Source organism: Lampris incognitus, chromosome 3 (genome assembly GCF_029633865.1).
Source record: "Lampris incognitus isolate fLamInc1 chromosome 3, fLamInc1.hap2, whole genome shotgun sequence".
Lineage (NCBI taxonomy): Eukaryota > Metazoa > Chordata > Actinopteri > Lampriformes > Lampridae > Lampris > Lampris incognitus.
In genome coordinates this window covers 97,615,922-97,640,895 of record NC_079213.1, presented here as the reverse complement: position 1 = coordinate 97,640,895, position 24,974 = coordinate 97,615,922, and the positions used below count along the sequence as shown (strand labels likewise).

General features: G+C 42.2%; 1 protein-coding gene across 3 annotated transcripts; it reads left to right on the top strand.

Annotated features, from left to right (window-relative positions):
- Window positions 1-944: 944 nt before the first annotated feature.
- Window positions 945-24,974, top strand: fkbp8 (FKBP prolyl isomerase 8). 3 transcript variants are annotated; one of them, XM_056277341.1, is made up of 10 exons: window positions 955-1,014; window positions 10,493-10,624; window positions 11,241-11,502; window positions 17,210-17,379; window positions 17,557-17,645; window positions 20,430-20,650; window positions 20,820-20,992; window positions 21,103-21,180; window positions 23,212-23,352; window positions 23,761-24,974. In XM_056277341.1, exons 3-10 carry the CDS (start codon window positions 11,241-11,243, stop codon window positions 23,845-23,847), a joined length of 1,221 nt encoding a protein of 406 aa, XP_056133316.1. In that variant the 5' UTR covers window positions 955-1,014; window positions 10,493-10,624; the 3' UTR covers window positions 23,848-24,974. The 3 variants fall into 3 exon arrangements, with proteins under 3 accessions (XP_056133315.1, XP_056133316.1, XP_056133314.1); XM_056277340.1 differs by lacking the exon at window positions 10,493-10,624 and having other exon boundaries at window positions 945-1,014; XM_056277339.1 differs by lacking the exon at window positions 10,493-10,624 and having other exon boundaries at window positions 960-1,090.

Sequence of the window (24,974 nt, the reverse complement as noted above, 5' to 3'; positions counted from 1 at the left end):
GAAGGTAAATAGATTGGAGAAACTAATTAGCAGTTGAAAAAAAACTTGTTACACTTGTAGTTTAGGAATCAGGCCGGTTCATGGAATTCAATCTCCCCAGGTGTTGAATAATTTCAAAATTATATTTTGGATTAAAATGGTCGCTGCACTAGCGCCTCTGGAACGGTCGAGGCGCCTGTTCAGGGGGAGGGGGAAATGGGGGGGGGTAGTGTGATCCTCCCACGCGTGACGTCCCCCCTGGCGAAACTCCTCACTGTCAGGTGAAAAGAAGCGGCTGGCGACTCCACATGTATCGGAGGAGGTAGTATATGGTAGTCTGCAGCCCTCCCCGGAACGGCAGAGGGGGTGGAGTAGCGACCGGGACGGCTCGGAAGAGTGGGGTAATTTTCCGGATACAGTTGGGGAGAAAGCGGGGGGGGGGGTTAAATAATAATCAGGTAACTTATAAAATAGTTTCTGCAAACCTCTGCAGCCTGTTTAATATCTGAATGGGTTTTCCTCTTTCAAGGAGCATTTGGGAGACCCCACAAGAGTCACGGACCAATCTGAAATGATTAAGGGGGCCCTTGTTTATTGAAATTCTCATTAGTGAATTTTTCTTGTTTGATGACTGCCCTTTATTGAGGATAACTGTTAAATAAACGCATTAGTTAAAACGATGCTGAAGAGCGATTTGAAAGGTGTGCGCATAGCAGAGCTCGACTGTTGATTCAGTTCATTTGAACATTTAATGTTATTTAGTTTTTGTTGTTTTTTTTACAGTTGTGTATGTATCTTCTCGGTTTAGTGTCGTACTTGACGTCCGCGATTTAGATAGAAAAAAAAACCCAAACTAAAACAAACAAAACTCGTGGTCCTTACCGCCAGTGGGAGCAGGATTGCATAGCAACGGCCAATAAGAATACAGAAGCCTCAAGGTTAGCAGGAAGCGAAAGCGATTGCTCAAGAGACCGACGGACCTGAAGCCTGCCTTCTCCCTCTGAACCAAAGCAAAAGTCGGCATATTATTTGATGGTAGGTTCCGCATTTAGTAAGAACATGTATCCTTCTTTGGTAATTGGATTTCATGCTCTACTTGAAGACGAAACAGGTACGTTGCGGGGACAGTGAACATCACCTCTTACTTGCTGATTAGCTAACCCACAGCTAACGTTAGCCAACAGCTAATGAACGCTAGCTTACTAACCTCTTAGATAACGTAGGTTAGCATTAGCTTAGCTAGTTAGCTGTCAGAATACATAGTTGCACGGTACTAAACTTGGTAGAAAGTTCCAGAAACGTATTGACACCCTGGTAGCTAAACCTGTCAAATCTGTTGCTTAATTTGGCAGGCTATTGACTAATGGCAGCTGAATTTGGTTACGTGGAGCGATAACCTCATCCTCATGATATTATTATAATTGATATAATTAAATTTCGCTGTTTTTTATGTAGGTGTCCAATAAGTGTTGAGCGCAAATTTAGACAATTGAGGCAATAAATTTCTCAGCGCGTGCTATATCGTTACACAAATCTGGTCGCGGAGCCGTGTCGGCAGTGCCTACATGTACCAAGATGCGTTGCGCACGAACTTTTCTTCTTAGTGGTTGGCAAACAGCTTTCGAGTGTCAGAGAGATTAATCAGTTCATCCGGACTCAAGTGTTTATTGAGAGAAACGTTTCGTCATTCATCCAAGTCTCAAATTAGACACTCAGATGAGTGATTAAACGTTGTGTGCTGATGAATTCATTCAATTTCGTGATTTCCTTGCCTGGCTTATTGAGCGTGTATAAAGAGAGCTTTCAGGTGCATTACCGCCACCTACTGATCTGGAGTGTGAAATAAAGCGCTACCCTCTAATAAATACCAAAGAAATACAATCAGAACAATATACATAGATAAATATAAGGAACCAAATTAATACAGTTATATAAATAGATAGTTAATACTGCTATATCTCATTCTGTTCAGTATTCTTGATGATCTTAAATACTCTAGGAGTTTCCAACACTTGTCGCCTGAAGATTTTTTTTAGAATATTATTGGTATTTTACTCTCACATGTCTCTTAGTGCATTCCTTATAATCTTGCTCTCAGTCATTTCTGGCAATACAATAATACATGATCCAGAGTTTCTTCCTCACCACAATATTCACACTTTCCATTATTATGCTTTCCATTCACATAGAGCAAACTGTTTAGACCAGTATGACCATTCCTTAATCTTGTTGTAACCCCCTCCTCTTTCCTGTTTCGTCCTCCAGACCCGACACTCCCAACTAATGGTTTATTTTTAAAATGATAACTTCCTTTACTTTGTCCCATTCGTTTTGTCGCATCTTTTTAATTTGTCCCTTAATCACCACTTTAGTTTCTGACTTACTAATATTTACTTTAATGTGATTACTCCTACTCTTCAAAGCCCTTTTTGCTGCTTTATCCACCTTCTCATTCCCACCAATTTTGACATGGGCAGGTACCCATGCAAAATTTACAAACAAATGCATTTGTTGAATTAGGAATAGTGATTGTAGTATTTCAAACAATAAATCCTCTTTATTCCAGGAGTAGCAACATTTTAAACTCATTAATGCTGCACACGAATCTGATCCAATTACCCCTCTCTCTGACCTGATGTGCTCTACCCATTGCAAAGCAGTAACCATGGCCATCATTTCACATGCAAAAACAGATATATCATCATCAAGGCTCCTCCCATACTCGACATTAAGATCAGGGATTACTATTGCTGCTGCTGTTCTTCCTGTTTTAGGGTCTTCCGAACCATCTGTATAAATCTGTAATCAATAACCATAGTAATTCCATTTTATGTATGAATTAAAGATATTATAATTTCTCTCATGTTCATCTCTTATTAATTCAAGGAGGCTAAGATCTATCTTGCTGTGGCAAAAACCAAGGAGTTATAGTGTCTTTATGTATGCTCAATAATCCAGGTAAAAAAATCAAAGAAGGTTGAATCGGTTCATCTGGACTCAATGTTTATTGAGAGAAACATTCCATCACTCATCTACTAAGTGACCTCTTCAGTCTCAGCTGACTACAGGTAACCCCAGCCTTATAAACAATACAGTGGCATAACGACCGAAAACAACGATCGGTTTCATGCAAATTACCGTGACCATTAACTAGAGTTACAATGGCCATATGTACTATTCACAGAGGATTGGGGAATAGTTGCAGTAACAGCATTGTAAAATTCCCCCCCAGTTCAGGGATGGTCGTTCTCTGTTCACATAGATGGCCTCTTTGACTCCTCGTTCAAACCAGCGTTCCTCCCTATCAAGGATGTGCACATCCTCATCCTTGAAAGAGTGGCCACTGGCCTGTAGATGGGTGTAGACTGCGGAGTCCTGGCCTGATGTGTTAGTTCTTCTGTGTTGTGCCATCCTCTTTGCCAGCGTCTGTTTGGTTTCCCCGATGTACAAGTTGGGGCAATCCTCCCAGCACTTAACAGCGTAGACTATATTGCTCTGTTTATGCTGGGGGACCTGTTCCTTGGGGTGGATTCATTTCTGGCACAGCGTGTTTTGGGGGTTGAAAGCAACTGAGATGTGGTGTTTGGAAAACACGTGTCTCAACTTTTCCAACACTCGCGCCACATACAGAATCATCCCTGGTTTACGCTTGGGCAGCTGCTGTCCATCTCTCTCCGATCGGCTTGTGCAGCGTCTTCCTGGCTTTGACAAATTCCCATTTAGGACAACCACACTTAACCAGGGCCTGTTTAATGTAGGATTTCTCCCCTTCCCCAGCCGCTGTGTTGGTGAGGACGGTGTCAGCTCAGTAGAACAGCATCCTGATGACTAGTTTGTGCTTCAGTGGATGATGAGAGTCAAACCTTAAGTACGGATCAGTACGTGTTGGTTTACAGTAAACATCAACAATCAAATGTCCCCCAATACAAATTGCAATTTCACAGTCTAAGAAGGCTAACCTTTAATTTTTTACATCCTCCATGGTGAACTTGATGTGGTTGTCCACAGAGTTAATGTGGTCTGTGAAATGTGGTATGTCCTGGGATTTAATTTTAGCCCAGGTGTCGTCCACAAATTTGAAACAATGACTAGGTGGTGTCCCTGGATAGGACATCAGAGCCCTCTTTTCCACTTCCTCCTAGGGCTGGCAGTGAATATTCCAAATTCGAATATATAAATTGTAAAAAAAAACAAAAAAAAAAAACAGACATTCGAGTGTGAAATTTAATATTCGTTTGTGAGAAAAAAAGCAGCATTGCCACGGCTGTCTGCCTCGCGAATTCTCGTGAGGGCCTTGGCCGTTGTACTGAATATGCTACATGACGGGCATGAGTCACACAATGTCACTTTCGTTGGTTGAAAATGAAAGTTAGGTCAAGCTCAAACAAGCGAATAATTCAACAACAACTGTCAGGGGTGGGCAATTTTATCCAGAAAGGGCCGGTGTGGGTGCAGGTTTTTGTTCCAACCAAGCAGTTACACACCTGATCCCACTAATCAACCAGTAGAGTCTTTGCTGAGGAACTGGATTAGGGGACACAGGTGTGTAATGCTTGGTTGGAACAAAAACCTGCACCCACACTGGCCCTTTCTGGATAAGATTGTCCACCCCTGACCGTGTCGTAAAGATGGCAGAGAATTCACAACCCAACTCGGCCACAGAGAGAGTGATTTTCACTCCGAACAATCTAAAAGCCCAGTTTGGAAATACTTCGGATTTTGGTCACAAAATGGTAAAATTGTGGAACCTTGAGATAAAGTCGTATACAAGCTATGTAAGCTACAGTTAGCTTATCATTCCACTGCGATTAACCTGAGGGCACATCTTGAAAATAACACATCAATTACGAATCATTCATCTCGCTCCGAGAGACAGCGCGTTCTCATTTCTCACTCTAGTACCAACCACGATGCAGAGAGAGGTTTATGGTCTTTAAATTAAGTTTTACGGTATAGAAAATTATTTTGTAATGTATATAGGTATGTTGATCTTTTAAAAGATATGTTTACATTGAAATAAATATACCTATACAAGTAGTTATGTCTCTCATTTTATTGGTTTGACCTCTTATTGACATAATGTGTAAAATATTCAAATGGATTCAAGCCTATGTTTTTTTAGCAAGAATAATTTAAGGGTGGTCCTATTGCTAAGGGTGGGGTCATCTTGTAATTTCATATAGACTACCTCCACTGCTTTATGAACAGAAACGCACGTGAGGAGAGCCGTAACATCATAAGAGACCATAATTTCATCCCCCTCCATACATAATAATGTCTCTCACCTTATCCACAAAATCCATAGTGTTCTGAATGTGATGTTCATTACTGCCTACCAACGGGTTAAGAATAGATGGCAGAAACTTAGAGATGTTATAGGTCACTGAGTTAATCATACAAACAATAGGCCGTAATGGAACATCCTGTTTATGTATCTTCAGTAAACCATACAGACTAGGTATAGCTTTCCCTGGGTATAATCTGTGGTACAAAATTCTGTTAATAGCATTGTCTTGTTCTAACAACTTCAGATAATCTATCACCTTTTTCTTGTAACCACTGCCTGGATCTCATTTCAGGGGCTCATAGGCATTATGTTGCTAAGTAACATCATAACTTTCTCATGGTAGTCTGTCTGGTTTAATGAAACGGTGCATCTGCCTTTATCTGCTGGAAGGATGATGTTATTATTGTCCTTACTGGGAGTTGTGAGTGCTTTCCTCTCGTCTCTGCTGATGTTGGACAGTGGCGGCTTCGCAGTACTGAGGCAGGCTGAAACTTTCGTCCGCAATTGCTCCGCTTCCGGGCCCGTGATGTTGTTACGGATCGCCAATTCCGTGGCTATGATCAGTTCCACTAGCGGGATTTGCCTCGGCGTGACGGCGAGGATGTACACAGGATGTGCACATCCTTGATAGGGAGGAACCCTGGTTTGAACACAAAGTCAAAGAGGGAAGAACATCCCTGAACCGAGAGGGGGGCCTAAGAGTACATCTATCGCCATTTTACAATGCTGTGATTGCAACTATTCCCCAATCGTATTCCCCAATCGTCTGTGAATAGTACACATGGCCATTATATGTCTAGTTAATGGTAACGGTAATTTGCATATGAAACCGATCGTTGTTTTCGGTCGTTATGCCACTGTATTGTTTATAAGGCTGGGGATACCTGCAGTCAGTTGAGACTGAAGAGGTCACTTAGATGAGTGATGAAGAGTTTCAATAAATGTTGTGTCCAGATGAACTGATTCAAATTTCTGTGATTATTGTAGGATGGTTATTATGTCCTTGTAAATTGACCCAATATGTCATCATAATTTGCTTTGCTGTCTTTTTAACTGCAACAGCATTTCCACCATTTCTACCTGCCATGCTGGCACAGATGTTTTAAAAGCCCCACTACATACCCTTAATGCTTGTGCTTGTATTCCATCCAATTTTCCCAACAAGGTTTTAGATGCCGCCCCATATGCCACACACCCATAATCCAGAACTGATCTTATTAAACCTATATAGCTTTCAAAGAACCCAGTCACTGAGTATGCCTGAGTCAGTGCATTCTTAGTGTCAGTCCCAAGCCCGGATAACTAGACACAGTCTTGGAAAGTGAGAGGATGCCTGAGGAGTGGAGAAGCATACTGGTACTGATTTTCAAGAATAAGGGTGATATGCAGAGCTGTAGTAACTAGAGAGGTATAAAGTTGATCAGCCACAGCATGAAGATATGGGAAAGAGTAGTGGAAGCTGGGTTAAGAGGAGAGGTGATGATCAGCGAGCAGCAGTATGGCTTCATGCCATGAAAGAGCACTACAGATGCGATGTTTGCTTTGATGAAGTATAGAGAAGGTCAGAAGGAGTTACATTGTGTCTGTGGATTTAGAGAAAGCATATGACAGGGTGCCGAGAGAGGAGGTGTGGTATTTGTATGAGGAAGTTGGGAGTTGCAGAGAAGTATGTAAGAATGGTGCAGGATATGTACGAGAGCAGTGTGACAGTGGTGAGGTGTGTGGTAGGAATGACAGATAGGTTCAAAGTGGAGGTGGGATTACATCAAGGATCGGCCCTTAATCCTTTCTTGTTTGCAATGGTGATAGACAGGTTGACAGACGAGATCAGGCAGGAGTCTCCGTGGACTATGATGTTCGTGGATGACAGTGTGATCTGTAGTGAGTAGAGTGCAGGTTGAGGAGAGCCTGGAGAGGTGGAGGTATGCACTGGAGAGAAAAAGAACGAAAGTCGGTAGGAGCAAGACGGAATACATATGCGCGAACAAGAGGGAGGACAGTGGAATGGTGAGGATGCAAGGATTAGAGGTGGCCAATGTTGATGAATTTAAATACTTCGGGTCAGCTGTTCAAAGTAACGGGGAGTGCGGAAGAGAGGTAAAGAAGAGAGTGCAGGCAGGGTGGAGTGGGTGGAGAAGAGTGTCAGGAGTGATTTGCGACAGAACGGTACCCGCAAGAGTTAAAGGTAAGGTTTACAAGATGGTAGTGAGACCAGCTATGTTATATGGTTTGGAGACGGTGGCACTGACGAAAAGACAGGAGGCGGAGCTGGAGGTGGCAGAGTTGAAGATGCTAAGGTTTTTGTTGGGAGTGATGAAGAAGGACAGGATTAGGAACGAGTATATTAGAGGGACAGCTCCAATTGGACTGTTTGGAGACAAAGCAAGAGAGGCAAGATTGGTTGGTTGGTGTGATAGAGGAAGATGAAGAGGACAGGAAGAGATGGAAATAGGTGATCCGCTGTGGCAACCCCTAATGGGAGCAGTCAAAAGAATATGATGATGATGATGATGATGATAAAGAAACTTGAATGTTCTGCAGATAACCCAAAGACTTTGTTTTAAAACATGACAAGACATTAAGTAACTTCATTTGTTCTATTTATTTTAACTTTTCTGTTTGCACAACATACCATGATAAGTCCTTTTTTGGAGGTTGTCAGAACTCTAATGCGGCAGTCATGGAACCAGTCATGGAATACATTAATAGGTTCTGGCAATATTTGCTCAGATTGTAACTTAGTTTAATACAATTAAAGGTATAAATAAGTCAATATCAAAACACTGAAAGGTACTTTGCCTAAAACATGCCCAGTGGCATGTGCAGAATATTCATCTCTGTGCAGTATATGTGTTTTGGAACTAATTGCTTAGATTGTAACTTAATTTAATAGAATTAATGGTATAAATTAGTCAATTTTAAAAAACACTGAAAGGTACTTTGCCTGAAACAACCCTTGTGGTTTAAGCAGTACATTCCTTTGTGTACTTTACACTTGGTTTCACATCATTTCATATAATGCTAAGGTAGTTTAATAGATTTATAAATGTATAATTTTAAACATATTAAAATCTTGGCATGAATATATTTATATACATTTAGAAAATATATCATGTGGTGTGTGTGTAAAATTGTGTTTTCCAGACCACATTTGACAACATTGAGGGTGGTGGTTAGGTAGTTAGATAAGTATACACATTTGCAAGCCTGGAAAATACATATTAAATCGGTTAAATATATACAGTGCATCCGGAAAGTATTCACACCCCTTCACTTTCCCCACATTTTGTTATGTTACAGCCTTATTCCAAAATGGATTAAATTCCTTTTTTTTCTCATTAATCTACACACAATATCCCATAATGACAAAGTGAAAAAGGTTTTGTAGAAATTTTTCCAAATTTATTAAAAATAAAAAACTGAAATATTGCATGTACATAAGTATTCACACCCTTTGCTATGACACTCAAAATTGAGCTCAGGTTCATCCTGTTTCCACTGATCATCCTTGAGATGTTTCTACATCTTGATTGGAGTCCACCTGTTGTAAATTCAATTGATCGGACATGATTTGGAAAGGCACAAACCTGTCTATATAAGGTCCCACTGTTGACAGCGCATGTCAGAGCAGAAACCAAGCCATGAAGTCAAAGGAATTGTGTGTGGACCTCCGAGATGGGATTGTATCGAGGCACAGATCTGGGGAAGGGTACAAAAAAATTTCTACAGCTTTGAAGGTCCCGAAGAGCACAGTGGTCTCCAACATTCGTAAATGGAAGAAGTTTGGATCCACCAGGACTCTTCCTAGAGCAGGCTGCCCAGCCAAACTGAGCAATCGGGGGAGAAGGGCCTTGGTCAGGGAGGTGACCAAGAACCCGATGGTCACTCTGACAGAGCTCCAGCGTTCCTCTGTGGAGATGGGAGAACCTTCCAGAAGGACAACCATCTCTGCAGCACCCCACCAATCAGGCCTTTATGGTAGAGTGGCCAGACGGAAGCCTCTGCTCAGTAAAAGGCACATGACAGCCCGCTTGGAGTTTGCCAGAAAGCACCTAAAGGACTCTCAGACCATGAGAAACAAGATTCTCTGGTCTGATGAAACCAAGATTGAACTCTTTGGCCTGAATACCAAACGTCACGTCTGGAGGAAACCAGGCACCTCTCATCACCTTGCTAATACCATCCCTACAGTGAAGCATGGTGGTGGCAGCATCATGCTGTGGGGCTGTTCTTCAGCGGCAGGAACTGAGAGACTAGTCAGGATCGAGGGAAAGATGAATGGAGCAAAGTACAGAGAGATCCTTAATGAAAACCTGCTCCAGAGCGCTCAGGACCTCAGACTGGGGCGAAGATTTACCTTTCAACACGACAACGACCCTAAGCACACAGCCAAGACAACGAAGGAGTGGCTTCGGGACAAGTCTGTGAATGTCCTTGAGTTGCCCAGACTTGAACCCCATTGAACATCTCTGGAAAGACCTGAAAATAGCTGTGCAGCGACGCTCCCCATCTAACCTTACACAGCTCGAGAGGATCTGCGGAGAAGAATGGGAGAAATACCCCAAATATAGGTGTGCCAAGCTTGTAGCTTCATACCCAAGAAGACTTGAGGATGTAATCACTGCCAAGGGTGCCTCAACCAAGTACTGAGTAAAGGGTGTGAATACTTATGTACATGCAATATTTCAGTTTTTTATTTTTAATAAATTTGCAAAAATTTCTACAAAACTTTTTTCGCGTTGTCATTATGGGGTATTGTATGTAGATTGATGAGAAAAAAAGGAATTTACTCCATTTTGGGATAAGGCTGTAACATAACAAAATGTGGGGAAAGTGAAAGGGTGTGAATACTTTCCGGATGCACTGTATATCCCCCAAACCAGTCTTTGTGTTGCGTGAAGAGTATGAATCAGCATTTTTTCTAACATATTTGACATCATAAAGTCAAATGGTTAGAGCGTTTAATAGACTGGTTTGTTGAATATCAAACAAAAATCCAAAAGAAACTAACTTTACTGCAGTAAGATTGACAACAAACCTGACCCCATTCATTCTGAACAAATCCCACTGTTGTGGTTGGTGTGCAAAATGATGTTAAGCTAGTTAACATTAGGTTGTAGAAGTAGACTGACTGTGGATTTTGAATTAACAACGGTTGCTTTCAAATAAGAAATGTTAGTTCATTCATTCATTCATTTATTATCCAAACCATTTATCCTTACTCAGGGTCACAGGGATGCTGGAGCCTATCGCAGCGGTCATTGGGCGGCAGGCGGGGAGACACCCTGGGCAGGCCGCCAGGCCATCACAGATGTTAGTTCATAGGCTTTTGAATTAACACCGATAGCTAACAAATCGGTAAGTTCACAGGCTTAAGGCGGCACGGTGGCCCAGTGGTTAGCACTGTTGCCTCACAGCGAGAAGGTCCTGGGTTCAAACCCCAGGCCGTCCTGGGTCCTTTCTGTGTGGCGTTTGCTTGTTCTTCCCGTGTCTGCGTGGGTTTCTTCCGTGTGCTCTGGTGTCCTCCTACCATCAAAAAGACGTGCATGTTAGGGTTAATGCTCCTGTCTGTGCCCCTGACCAAGGCAATAGTAAAGAAGAATTGGAGTTGGTCCCTGTGTGCTGCGGCTGCCCAATACTCCTATACAATAGGATCGGTAGGTTAAATGCAGAGAACAGATTTTCATTGTGAGAATACAATTCATTGTAAGGTACAGTGAAAAAATAAAGTTGCTTTCTTCTTCTTTTTAAATTGCCCCTAGGTGTAAATGTGTGCATGAATGTGTCTGTGTTTCTGCCCTGCAATGGACTGGCGACCTGTCCAGGGTGTTTCCCCACTTCTGCCCAATGAGTGCTGGGATAGGCTCCAGCACCCTGCGACCCTAATTAGGATAAGCGGCCTGGAAAATGAATGAATGAAGAAAAAAAAACTTCATAGACTTAATTCTGTTTCATTTAATTAAACACTAAACAGATGACGGAGAAAGAAGAGACAATCGAAGCAGGTGAGAGTCATGACACTGTTCTAACAGCTGAGAAGTCTGGACGAACCTCGCTGCTGGACAGCGGGGAAGACTTTGAGATGTTAGATGAAGATGATATCGATGATGACCCACCTCCCCTTGAAGATGCAGGAGGTGGGAAGCAGAGCAAGAGAGACGAATCAGGAAAGACTAAAGCAAACACAGATACGGACACACCTGAAGTTTCAATGGAAGAATGGCTGGATGTCTTAGGTAAGTGAGCCAAATCATGGAAGTAGCCCAAAATCTCCCCTACTATCTGTGCCATCCGAGATGCCATATTTTATGCTCGTACTTCTCAGCAATCAGTTGTCTATAGGATAGAGGGGTAGGTTTATTACTTAAAGGTTACTAAGCCGAATCTCATGTCAGCTTGTAAAAACTTCACTGGCTATGGAAATCAGATGCACTATAATATCCATTAAAAATGTATTCTTCATCAAGGCACTTCTTAGGATGCCCTTGAGCAAAGCTTCTTAGCCATTGATGAGTACAGAGTATGGATACTTTTAAGGTTCCGGTACCAAATTGAGTGGTACCATCCAGACCGAAAAGTCTGAGCCCCTGCTAATGGTGCTTATTACCAGTGCCACAAGTCACATTTAACATACATAAGTGATTTTCCACAGCAGTCAGCAAAGAGAGGTCACGCGTTCTACCAGGATGGGCTGATATGCTGATTTTTCTACAGAAAAAATTGTTAAAAGTATGTGCCCGCCAGTAATCACATTGCTTCAAAGTAACTTCATATTCCAGTTCATTATTCAGTATACTGCTGTTATGCCTATTATGTTGATGTTTGGTTGTTGCCAACAAGATAAACATTGTATTTTTGTCATCTATTAAATATGATGGTGTTCTTGATATTTGGCAATTACTAACAATATTTTTTTTTAACAGCATGATAATAACAGTTACCATTAAATACTCATTAAAAATTGGTAAGAGGTCCCAGTATCAGTACCAATACAATATAATTCCAATACAATGATTACAACTTGAAGATGCATTTGCGGCAAGGTCTGCAAGAATGATCACGGCCTTAAAATCCATCATGCCCGAATGAAATGCTTGGCACAGAGAGGAATAGCACAGTGCACAGGATCCACTCCTGGTAAGATGCAGGAGGAGCCTGGTCCGGAGACACCCCACAGAGCCCCGAACCTCCGTGTGCTAAGCTCTCTGGCTCCCAGCAAAGTCGTTCAGCAGAGTCGAATCAAGTGGCCCCCAGCAAGCCAGCACAGAGAATGGCTCCAATTTGACGAGGACGCGGCAGAATCATGTCAACAGCTAAGGGAGATGCAGACAGATGACCTCTGATGATAACAGCCATCATTGTCAGTTTTGCAGCAGAGAGGTTAGGTGTTGAAGAGGGCAAGACCACCAGACCCAACTACACCATGAACCTTAGGGCAGACAAGATCCACCAACTGCGGCAAGAGCTTCAGACTCTGGCAAGGCAGTTCAAGGTAGCAACCAAGGAGGAGAAACCACCACTGGCTGAGCTCTGTTACATCATCAGGAAGAAGCTCATGACCCTGCGCAGAGCAGAATGGCACAGGGGACGGAGGAGAGATAGAGCCAGGAAGCGTACTGTGTTTATAGCTGATCCATTTGGATTCGCAAGGCAGCTGTTAGGGCAGTCATCTTGCCTGCTCTAAAGAAGAGGTAGACCACTTTCTGCACAACACTCTTGAGTGACCCTGATAGAGAGCAAGAGCTAGGGCCCCACAGAGCCGTTTTGGACATACCAGTGCCCATGGTGGAGTTCAACACCAGAGAGCCCACCTGGAAGGAAGTCTAGGAGGTGGTTATTGCAGCCAGAGCCTGCTCTGCTCTGGAACCCAGTTGGAGTACCCTATAAGGTGTACAAGCATTGCCCAGAGCTCCCCAGTATCCTCTGGAAGATTCTGCAAGTGATTTGGCACAGGAGAACTGTAGCAGACCAGTGGAGGCAGGCAGAGGGAGTCTGGATACTGAAGGAAGAGAGCTCAAACAAGCTGGAGCTGTTCAGATCCATTTCACTCCTCAGTTTGGAGGGGAAGATCTTCTTTAGTGTTTTATCCAGAAGGATGACAGATTTCTTCCGTAAGAACGCTTACATTGATACACTGGTACAGAAAGGCGGCATTCCTGGAGTTCTAGGGTGCCTAAAAAACACTGGAGTTGTCACCCAGCTGATCGGGGAGGCGCACGAAGGGAAGGGTGACTTAGTTGTGCTTTGGCTTGACCTTGCCAATGCATATGGCTCAATACCCCACAAGCTGATCGAGACTACTCTGGACTGACACCATGTACCCAGTAAGATGAAGGACCTCATCCTGAACTACTACAGGAACTTCAGGCTCAGAGTCACTTCTGGGAACGCAACATCTGACTGGCACCGGCTCGAGAAAGGGATCATAACTGGGTGTACCATCTCAGTGGCATGCTTCACCCTTGCCAATGAATATGGTGGTCAAGGTAGCTGAAACTGAGTGCAGAGGCCCTCTGTTCAAGTCTGGCGTTTGGCAGCCCCCTATCGAACCTTTATGGATGACCTCAATGTCATCACATTATTGGTGCCTGGTGGTAGGTGGATCTTCCAGGGCCTGGAGAAGCTCATCTCCTGGGCAAGGATGAGTTTTAAACCAGCCAAATCCAGAGCCATGGTGTTGAAGAGGGGACAAGTGGTGAACTGGTTTTGCTTATTTCTGGATGGCATTGCAATCACATCCATTACCGAGAAACCAGTCAAGCGCTTAGGCAAGGTCTTTGACTGTAGCCTTAGAGATACAGTGGTATTCCAAGCAACCATCAAGGAGCTTGAGAATTGGCTCACCACAGTAGATAAGTCTGGCCTACCTGGCAGGTTCAAAGCTTGGATTTACAAACATGGCATCTTACCCTGAGTCCTCTGGCCTATGCCGGTTTATGATGTTACCCTGTCAACAGTAGAGACCTTGGAGAGGAAGATCAGTAGCTGATGGCTAGATCTGCCATGCAACCTTAGTAGTGCAGCTCTGTAGGGGAGGAGCAACAAACTCCAGCTCCCTGTCAGCAGCCTCGACGAGGAGTTCGGGGTTTCTCGCACAAGAGAGGCACTTCTCTATCAGGACTCTAAGGACTGTAGAGTTGCATCAGCAGGCATTATGGTGCGGACAGGCAGGAAGTGGAGAGCCCAGGAAAGCCTGGAGATAGCAGAGTCTCGGCTGAGACACAGGGCTTTGGTGGGTACAGTGGCAACTGGACGGGCAGGGCTGGGAGCCATCCCACAATCTTGCTATGATAAGGCCCATGGTAAGGACCAATGCCATCTAGTCCTGGAGGAGGTGCGGGTAGGTGTCGAGGAGGAAAGGACCAGCAGAATGGTGGGCACACGGCAGCAAGGAGTATGGACAACGTGGGAGGGTGCGCTGGAGAGGAAGCTATCCTGGGCAGATATCTGGCAGGCAGAACTGCAGCGGATCGAGTTCATGGTACCAGCTGTGTGTGATGTTAAGCCTAGCCCAGCAAATCTCCGTCTCTGGGGCAAGATTGATTCTACGTCATGTCCTCTGTGCCCTGGAAAAAGTTCACCCGAGCACATCCTCAGCAGCTGCCCATCAGCCCTGGGGGAGGGCCGTTACAACTGGCAACATGACCAGATGCTGAAGACAGTTGCAGAGGCCATCTCCAAAGCTGTGGCCAACAACAAGCAAGCCCGTGGACAGAGGAACATTGCCTTTGTCAGGGATGGTGAGCAGCCTCAGTCACAGCCCAGATCAGCAGCTGGTCTCCTCACCTCTGCGTCAAACTGGGAGCTGCAAGTCGACCCGGGAGGGCAGCTCAGGTTCCCAGACCACATTACAACAACTTTGTTGAGGCCAGACATAGTGCTATCATCAGCCTCTTCAAAACAGGTGCTCCTTACAGGGCTGACAGTCCCCTGGGAGGACCGGATGGAGGAGGCAAATGAGCGGAAGTGGTCCAAGTACCAGGACCTGATGGATCAGTGCTGGAGGAGAGGATGGAAGGTGCATTGTGAGCCCATTGATTGGTTGTTGAACACACCAGCCATGTGGTGAAAAAGGCACAGCAATGCCTCAAACGACTGAAGAAGTTTGAGATGGGGCCCAAGATTCTATGGGCCTTCTACAGAGGCACAACTGAGAGCATCCTGACTGGATGCATCACCGCCTGGCATGGGAACTATACTGCCCACAACTGCAAAATGCTGCAGAGGGTTGTGCAGACAGCGCAGGACATCAATGGATGTGGGTTTCCCTCCATCCAGGACATATATAACAGACGTTGTGTCAGCAAAGCCCGCATGATTATCAAAGACCCCAGCCACCCCAACTATGGACTGTTCCAGCTGCTACTGTCAGGCAAGCAGTACCGCAGCCTCAAAGCCCGGACCAGTAGGCTCCGGAACGGCTTTTTCCACCAAGCAACAAGGCTTTTGAACAAAGAACATTAAAGACACTAGGCCTGTTGCCAGACTGACCTATGGTCTTCAGCGGATCATCAGTTTACACACACACACACACATACGTAGCTTGGCATACACAAAAACACACAAATATGCAAACAACTACACACATGCACATTTATTAAGGCAGAGCCTACATACACATATCACTTTACATACACCGCACACTATTATTATTACTGCTTTTTTGTTTTGTTGTTATTTTATTGCTATTGATGCTCCATCCGAGGACACTCAACCTGATGATGATGATGATGATGATGCAGTGTTGAGCTGAAACACAAGAATTTTACTCTTGTACTTAGAGACGTAACAATAAAGGATCTTAAATCTTGAAGTGGGGCTTAGAGGCTTTGCTGGCCGCTCACTATGCAAGCGCTACACTCTACTTGGCATCACTGGGGCTGCTAAAAGGAAAGCCATCAAGTCGTCCATAGAGGCTGCAGAGAGGGCATCCAGATGGCTTTGGATCAGGTGTGATCTGTGGGCCAATGCTGCTGGGACACAAGCCAGGGCCTGATCAACCCTGGCTGGGTCGCCTGAGAGGTGGTATATGATGTTGAAAGACCCGAGGACCTCAGGAAACATCACTGATGATGTGTTCCAGTGCATTCTAGGATGTATCTTCAAATCATTCCTTATGATACCCAACCCTGTTCTTAACCTTCAATTGCTTTAGTGGCCAACATTAGGATGTGATTGCGCTGGGCAGCCCCAATGTGTGAATGAGAATGAGAAGTACACCTGCTTCATTCTCAGTTAAGTTTCTATGGATAGTAAGGCTGACAAATCCTCTATATAGGTGACTGTAGCTATGTTTCTTTCCATCTAACTTAAGAATAGATTTCAAGCAAACAATTAAATGCCACATTATACATCATAAACAAAGTAAGGGGCTTTTCCATTAGAACTGTTTGAGCAAAGAAAAACCCTGAAAGAGCTACAGAGTCTATTAAGAACTGATTCATATCTTTTGGTTCAGCTAATGGGCACATTCAGTGCTTTCCAAAGACAAATGCAAAATGCATTGGGTGATGTTATAGTGCTGGAAATGGACATTAAATCTGGATAAATGGTTACATTTCACAACTGTTTCCTGCCTAAAATTGCCTTTGTTTGTTTTTTTGAGTCAAGGGATGTTTTTTATTTCCTCCTCCATCCACCTGTATCTGTTCCCATCCTACTTTGCTCACATGAAGTTGATATGAAAAAATGGTTGATCATATGATTCAATTCTCTTTGCATTTTTTTATTTCTTATTTGACACATTTCCATCCACCTCAAGCAAATGTCAAAACCTTTATGGGAATTTGGGGGATTTTGTTGTTTCCATCAAGCCTGTTTTTTTTATTTGAAATGACAAATTTTGTATAAAAACAGTTGGATAGTAATGTGGTTTGTGATTGCTCTTAAACACTGGTATTTGGTCTGACTTGTCAAGGACTATATTCATTTGTCCCTCTGCAGGTAATGATCAGCTGAAGAAAAAAGTAGTGGAAGCAGGGAAAGGGCGAGACAGTCGGCCACAGCAGGGACAAAATGTTAAGATTCATGTTAAGACCTCCTTGACTGATGGCACACTTCTAGAGGAACAGCCTGAGCTCTCTTTCACTCTAGGAGACGGTGATGTCATCCAGGTAAGAGTAATTTGCAGAGACATGCATTTATTTTTTAAATTGGAAAAAATGGAGTGAACTCTCGCAAATATTTTAGGTCATACAGATTCTGTACCTTTAGATTACTCATAACAGCAGCTAATGTTGCTTTGTCTGCTGTATCTTTACCCCACTACAGTCAGCTGTTTCTCCTTTCAGGCACTGGATCTCACAGTACAGCTCATGGAAATGGAAGAGAAGGCCCTTGTTCAAGCAGGTGCAAAATATGCGTATGGTGCCTTGGGGAGGTAGGCAATTTGTTCAGTCTGACTGCTATTCACTCGTTTTTATTTTGAAATATTATTTGCCGCTGCTGTTTAGAGAAAAGAAAAAGGGGGAAAAATTAGTGACATTCCAGTAAAGAAAGCCTGTCAACAACATAGTTTTATTTCCAAAAAATGCCTTTCAGTGCCAACATAACATTAACTTGCATACAGCATTTTTACATGTGCTTTTACTTTTTACTTCCAGGGGAAATATCAAGTGGAATGACTGTAATTTCTATCTTTCTACAGTGCATACTGTACCTTAGCAGACTGTGTCCTCTGATAGTGTGTTATCATTGGCTATCATTCTGGCCTCCACCAAGCCATATACCATGGTTGATTTTTCACTGACCGACTTGTTTACTTGACATTGAACAGTATTCAGGCAACTCTAGCTTGTGCTTGACTGAGTGTTCCTCTGTCTGTTATTCTAGTCTTGGCTATTGGGAGTCTTGTCCCTGAAGCTCTCCCCAAAACACACTCTAACTTAATTTCCGTGTCTCTATTCTCATTATTTGAGATCATGTTGTTCTAATTGAGCTGATTCTTCAAAATGGTAGAATATGGCTTAGGGATACTGTTGTGTGTCCAATCTCCACAACAGCCATCATGTCCATTCCTTTCCAAATGTCCTTGAGCAAAAACACTGAACCTCAGCCTGTTCTAGGGGCTTTGTTCCTGACCACAGAATAGAGATCATACAGAAGTACCAATAACATTCGCGACGTGTAAGACATAACATGACATCACTGGACCACTGCCATTACTGTTCGACTGGAGCTAAAATCAAAATATTGCAAATTTTGCATGTTTTCACACTGTTTTCATGGATTGTAGGTCATAATGAGTTGCGAAAATGCTGTTGTCGTTCGTAAAGGGGCTGATTACTGCCATGGAATCTACTGCTGTAGTAACAACAAAGACACCATCGAGCTGAGGACGGGTAGACTCGTCCGATTCCATCGGTGAATTTTGCATCTTTTTATTGCATCACAGTATAAAATATTCTCTAGATGTTAATGTTACTGACTGTATGTATATTGATGTTTTGAGTTGAATGGTGAATTGTTTTTCCTGCAAGGTTTAATCTCAGAGGGTCAACTGAAAAGGGGATTTTAGAGTGTAGACTTACCTGATTCACCTGAAACTAAAAAGAGTTAACTCAAAGGATAAAATAACTGACAGGAAATAGGTCTAGCTTGATAAAATAAGACTATTATCCTAGGAAAAATATAGGCCGGTCTCATCTTAATTGGAAAATATAAGATAGATAAATGACTGAACTAATTAGAAACCTAAACCTAAAACAATGTAACTGCAATTAAAAAGGGATTCCAACCAGGGATTTCAGTATATCTAAATGTATGAATGTGACACATAGCTGTGAATAGTTTTCATGTTTCAAGTGAATGTACACTATTTTGTCATGAAATTGAGTTTTTTTTAATTTTGTTACCCCAGTCTCTGGTCTGCTATTTTGTTGCTCAACCACTCCTTAAGGGCCTAGATCTGGTCCAGTGTGAGATAGTGACACAATTGTTGCATAATTTTATTTTTTTTATTCCATCACAGTACAAAATATTCTCTCGAAATTTATGTAACACTTGTGTCACTATCTCACACTGGACCACATCTAAACAAAATAGTGTAAATTCACTTGAACATGAAAACTATTCACAGCTATGTGTCACACATTCATACATTTAGATATACTTAAATCCCTGGTTTGAATCCCTTTTTAATTCCAATTAGGTTGTTTAGGTTCAGGTTTCTAATTAGTTTAGTCAATTATCTATTTTATATTTTCCAATTAAGATGAGACCAATCTATATTTTCTTAGGATAACGGTCTACTTTATCAAGTTAGACCTATTTTGTTTCAGTTATTTTATCCTTTGAGTTAACTCTTTTTAGTTTCAGGTGAATCAGGTAAGTCTACACTCTAAAATCCCTTTTTGAGGTAAATTGACCCTTTGAGATTAAACCTTGCAGGAAAAACCATTCAAATTCACCATTCAACTCAAAACATCAATATACAGTCAGTAACATTAACAATTTAACCTTAATAAATGCAATGTTACACTTAACAGGGTATCCCTTTCTTTTCAGTTCAGTGTCAACAGTTCAGTTCAAGTCTCACTCTGAGTGAGGTCCGATGGCGGGGAATTTTGTGTCTTTTTATTGCATCATAGCACAAAATATTCTCTTGATTTGAGTGATAGTTCTACAGTTTGCCCATAATAATATTTGTAAACAAAGGGACTAAGAAGAAATAGTAAGATCCCGTTGAGATCGCTTCTGTGCTGATGTTTCGGGACAAACGGTGCCTATTTCGCCACTAATAATGTGTGATATTTAATACTCTTTATTGTCGATTAGGCCGGATTAACTCTCCGAAGCTTTGCATTTGTGATAAATGAACAGATTTGAATCGGTTGATTCAAACGAGACAATCTTCATCGTGGCACCATTGAATTACTGACTGTGCGTGATCACCGGCCGCTCCAGGTAAACAACAATGGTGGATGCGCTTGTGTCTTTATGTCTTTTGTGACATAGAACAGCTTATTGGTACTTCTGTGGGATCTCTATTCTGTGGTTCCTGACTGCCCCTATGATCTGACTAATCCAGTTAATCCCATACATGGATGCATACTTCAGAAGGGCATGTGATAAAACAAATTGTCAACAGCACTGTGTATTTTATGGTGATTAAGGGTCTAATTTCTGACATTTCTGAACTTGACTGGGCCTATTTCCCCACCAGTATTGACCCTGAGATTCCCCCTAATGCTGAGCTGATTCTGGAGGTGAAACTGCTGGAGGCCACTGATGCACCAGACCTGGAGCTCCTGTCCCCTGTAAAGAGGATTGCCCTAGCTGGCCAGAAGAGAGAGAGGGGCAACACCCACTACCAGCATGGGGCTTATGCGTTCGCTGTCAATTCTTACAGCATTGCCCTGCAGATCACTGAGTCTAGCTCTAAAGGTAGAATACTTGCTATGGGCAGGAATGTCGAGGCCCAGTCATCATGAGATTTATCTATATTTGGGAATGTTTGTTGGGAGTCTTTGTGATACTTTTTCCAGGTGCTGGTATGGTTTGTGATGTATTTCTGCTTATTTTTCTGTTTCGTTGCCTTTTTTTGCTGCTGCAGTGGACATCACCCCTGAAGAGGAGAAAGAGCTGATGGATGTGAAAGTGAAGTGTTTGAATAACATGGCTGCTTCTCAACTGAAGCTTGACCATTATGATGCAGCACTGAAGTCTTGTGTCTCAGCTTTGGCTCACCAGCCAGAAAACATAAAAGCACTCTTCCGCATGGGCAAGGTATTATTTGCTCTCGCTCTGTGTCATGTTCTTGATCTGAGTATCAATGCACGTGCGCGTGTGCGTGTGTGGTCCTTGTTCTAAGAAATGGCATTGTATACTGTCTGTAGGTATTGGCCCTGCAAGGTGAATATGCAGAGGCCATACGAACCCTGAGGAAGGCACTGAAGCTGGAACCAAGTAACAAGGTACTTAGGGGATCTTAACGTTCCTTTTAGAGAAAACGCCTCTTGAGGTGTTAAAAAAAGTTTTCTCACCGATGTCCAGTAGATGGTGCCAAAGTACAAAACATCACGTCACACAGGCTGCGCCATAAAGTAGATTGTACTGCAGACTCATCGTTTTAGTGGATCTGTTTTCATGTTGTTGCTGTAAATAGGTTTGTCCCTTTGTGCCCCTCACACTGGTCATATCTAATGCCTCGCTGCTGCTTTTGCTCTGCACATACAGGCTAATTCTTTGGCTATACAAGGCCATTTGAGAGAGCTCAGCACTGCACGTCAGCTTCGGACAATTGAATAAGCAAGCTAGAACAGCTTGGTCCTTGCGCCCAGAATCCCCCAATTCTGTTTCACACCAATCTGTCAAATATCTTTTTATACAATGCATAAACATTATGCAGAAGTACATTTAATAAACTGCTAATCTCAGATATGCTGGCATTTTTAACATGGCTCGTATGGATACTATCTACAATCTTCTGCAGATTGCTCATAGGTATTACAAACGTGCATATTTTAGGTCGCAGGCAATCATATTTCATTACAGATGCTTTTGTCTAGCAACCAGATTTGTGCCAGGGAGTTGTTGCATAGTCTCCCAAGGTGTCTGCCTCATGCATGGCTGCAGCGATTGTATTCCCTTAAATTCAAGGCACTTAACAGAAGTTGAAGCTAAGGTATTTATCTTGATGTTAAAATGATATTGAACTTTTCATGTTCTGTAGTAAAAAAAAAAAAACTTCAATGTGGTGCTAATTTTCACCCTCATGCATAAAAATGAGTCTGTGGTGCTTGGATGGCAACATTTCCGAGGATGCCCTGCCGAAACTTGATGCCATACAAGCAGATGCTTAAACTTAGTAACAAACTGGGAATGGGAGACCCTAGAGGAGGAGACTCAGACGTTTTCCACTCCTCACAGATGTCTTAAAAGGTAGACTGTGCTATGATGTAACTATCTCATGTGCTAAATTAATGCCCATAGTTGCATCATAAGTTTGCTAAAAAAAAAAATTGCAGTGAATTCTGTGCTGACATTAAACTTGCTGGTCTGTCCTTTTTAAAGCACATTTTCGGGGCATGACATTTCTTAGTACTTGTGAAAAGCTAAGAATTGCTTAGTCCCTCGCCACCTTTTCAAGCAGAGAGCTAAAGTGTAATTGAATGATTGCAAAGCCCATTCTCCAGTTAAATGTGTTGCGCTAGATGGTAGGTTGGTTTTGTGATGTAAGCCAGTTGGTTTCCATTTACCAAGGCATTATTAAAACTAAAAATCTTACTTCTTTTTTATGTTTGTACCAAAATTGGTTGTTTTCCATGTTAGAGCAAAAAGAATTGTAAATTTGTTGCAAGTGTTTAGGATACCATGCTAATGTTGAAATGGCTCAAATGAAACACTACTGTATAGTTGAAATCGATATCCCACAGTGACTGAGCTCTGTAATGGAGTGTTGGGATGTCTTGCGGCACGGAAATGGATTGGCGTTTATAATGGCACACAGTGTTGTAGAGTGACCACTCGGTCCCTCCATCTTCCAGCAGTGATGGAAAATGTGTTGCTAGATTCTGTTCTAAAAGCTCTGACATCATTGTCATACTACTGAATGACTCAGACCTTGGACACTTGCAGCATGTTAATTGGCACAGGTCATTGTGGGAATTGTCATCATCAAACACTATCATCAAAAAAGACATCTGTCATGGTAGTATTGTTCACGCAGAATCATTGTGTTAAAAGATATTTTAATTCTTGAGAATTAAGATAATCTTTAACACAATATTCTATTTTATTTTAAAATATTAAAATAAAATAGAATGATTGGTTTGGATTTCCTCATTTCTAAGCTGTGCTCAGTGTGTCCAATCTACGTATAATTAATTGGAGTGTTTTGTGAACGTGTGTCTGTGCATGACGCACATGTGTGACGTGTATATCCTACAGGTTGGACAGTGGCCTGCAGTGCCTTTCTCATTCTTTGTCTTGTCTCTTGTGTAAAGACTATCCACGCAGAGCTATCCAAGCTGGTGAAGAGACACTCAGAGCAGAAGGGTGCAGAGCAGGCCATGTACAAGAAGATGCTGGGTAACCCTGCCAGTGGCAGCAGCAGCACACAGAAACACAAGGCCAAGTCTTCATGGGTGAGACCATGATTTGTCTTTTTTTATCAAAACACAGCAGTTAAACTTCCATGCTACATGTCCATCATCAAATGATCCTTAGGCGTTGTTAATTTATTAGGAAATGATTCACTTTATATATGAAATAGTCAAGTGACTCTTTAAAAGTTGCAACAAACAGAATTTTAAGGTTAAACATCAACAGCACTTGTAAGATTAGAGTTCAAATTGCCACTTTGTAAGACTACCACAGTGCCACTTGTAGAATCAGAGTTAAAATGGCTAATGTGTTAAAATTAATAAACTTTCAAATATCTAAACTTTTAAAATGGAGACCTTTGTTGAGCTTTTTATTACATCATGATATTCATCCCACTTAATCTGCACTTTCTACTCTTGTCTTGTTTTTTTTCCCCATTGTTTCTCCAGGGTCTCAGTTGGAAGTGGCTTTTTGGTGCCACTGCTGTAGCCATTGGTGGTATAGCACTGTCTGTTGTCATAGCTGCCAGAAATTAAGTCAAACTTGTGATTGCCAGTCCAAGCCCCTTCAAAGTGAGATCCCAAAACAACGAAGCACTTAAGACATCTGGCAGTGCCTTTTGAACTTTGTTGGAAAGGGTTTGGACGTGTTAAGTCGGTCAGGCGCCTGTTCACTGACTGTGCTGAGGTTCCTCTGCTATGTTTGAGACCTATATGTGACAAATAATTGAATACTAATTGACATTATTTGTGTTGGGAGATGTGTGTGTGTGTGTGTGTGTGTGTGTGTGTGTGTGTGTGTGTGTGTGTGTGTGTGTGTGTGTGTGTGTGTGACATTGCCTGACAACTGCTTTTTTTTTACTGCCAATGTCTGTCTTTGGCAGTGACTGTACGAAAATAATAGAGTGCTGAAATTCAAATTAACCATATAATAACTATTTAAAGTATACGGCATTTTTTTTCTCAATCTTAAATAGCTACTGTGAAATGGGCCTATTTCATCATAAAGCTTGAAATTGCAGTTGAATTTGCTAAATTGTCCTTATTTCAGAGAAAGTGTGTAATTTTTTTTGTTGTTCTAATCAATAGCTGATGTAAATTGGGGTTATTTTGATGCTGTATTCTGAGGTCCTTTCTCCCTTGCAAGATTGTTGGGCTTGTGTCCTGACTCCTTTACTAAACTCTGCTTATGTACATTGAGCCAGAAGAAATACAATCAAACGTTCCTTATTTTCTTCTCCCAACGTTTCATATCAACATAACTTGGTTCATGGCACATGTGTTTTTCACTGGAGTAGATATAAGAAACACTACTATTTCATGCAAGTATACCTCACTTTTTGATTATCAAGACCAAATGTTGAAGGATGAACCTTTAAATACAAGTTTAGTTTCATTTTCAGCTTCTCTTATGATTTTTTTTAGCTTTTTTTTTTAAGATTGCAAATCTGTGGTGGGTGTTTTCAATGTTGCTTATTTATTAGACTTTTTTCTCATTTATTTTTCCTACCAATGAGAGTGCAGAATTGCCTCAGTTAATATTGTACAGACCCAAACAAGGCTGTCACCGGTTGATGACATAAGTGATTACAGATGTTCATTCGCATTTCTCACATTCCCTTCATTTGTTAATTTTATATTTATTGAAATAAAAGCTTGTTTAT

Coding starts and splice junctions, on each gene's coding strand:
- fkbp8 (XM_056277339.1), top strand. CDS start 1,067: ATGCTCTACTTGAAGACGAAACAG. Junction 1,091..11,240: donor TCTACTTGAAGACGAAACAG/GTACGTTGCGGG, acceptor AACACTAAACAG/ATGACGGAGAAAGAAGAGAC. Junction 17,380..17,556: donor GAGACGGTGATGTCATCCAG/GTAAGAGTAATT, acceptor TTCTCCTTTCAG/GCACTGGATCTCACAGTACA.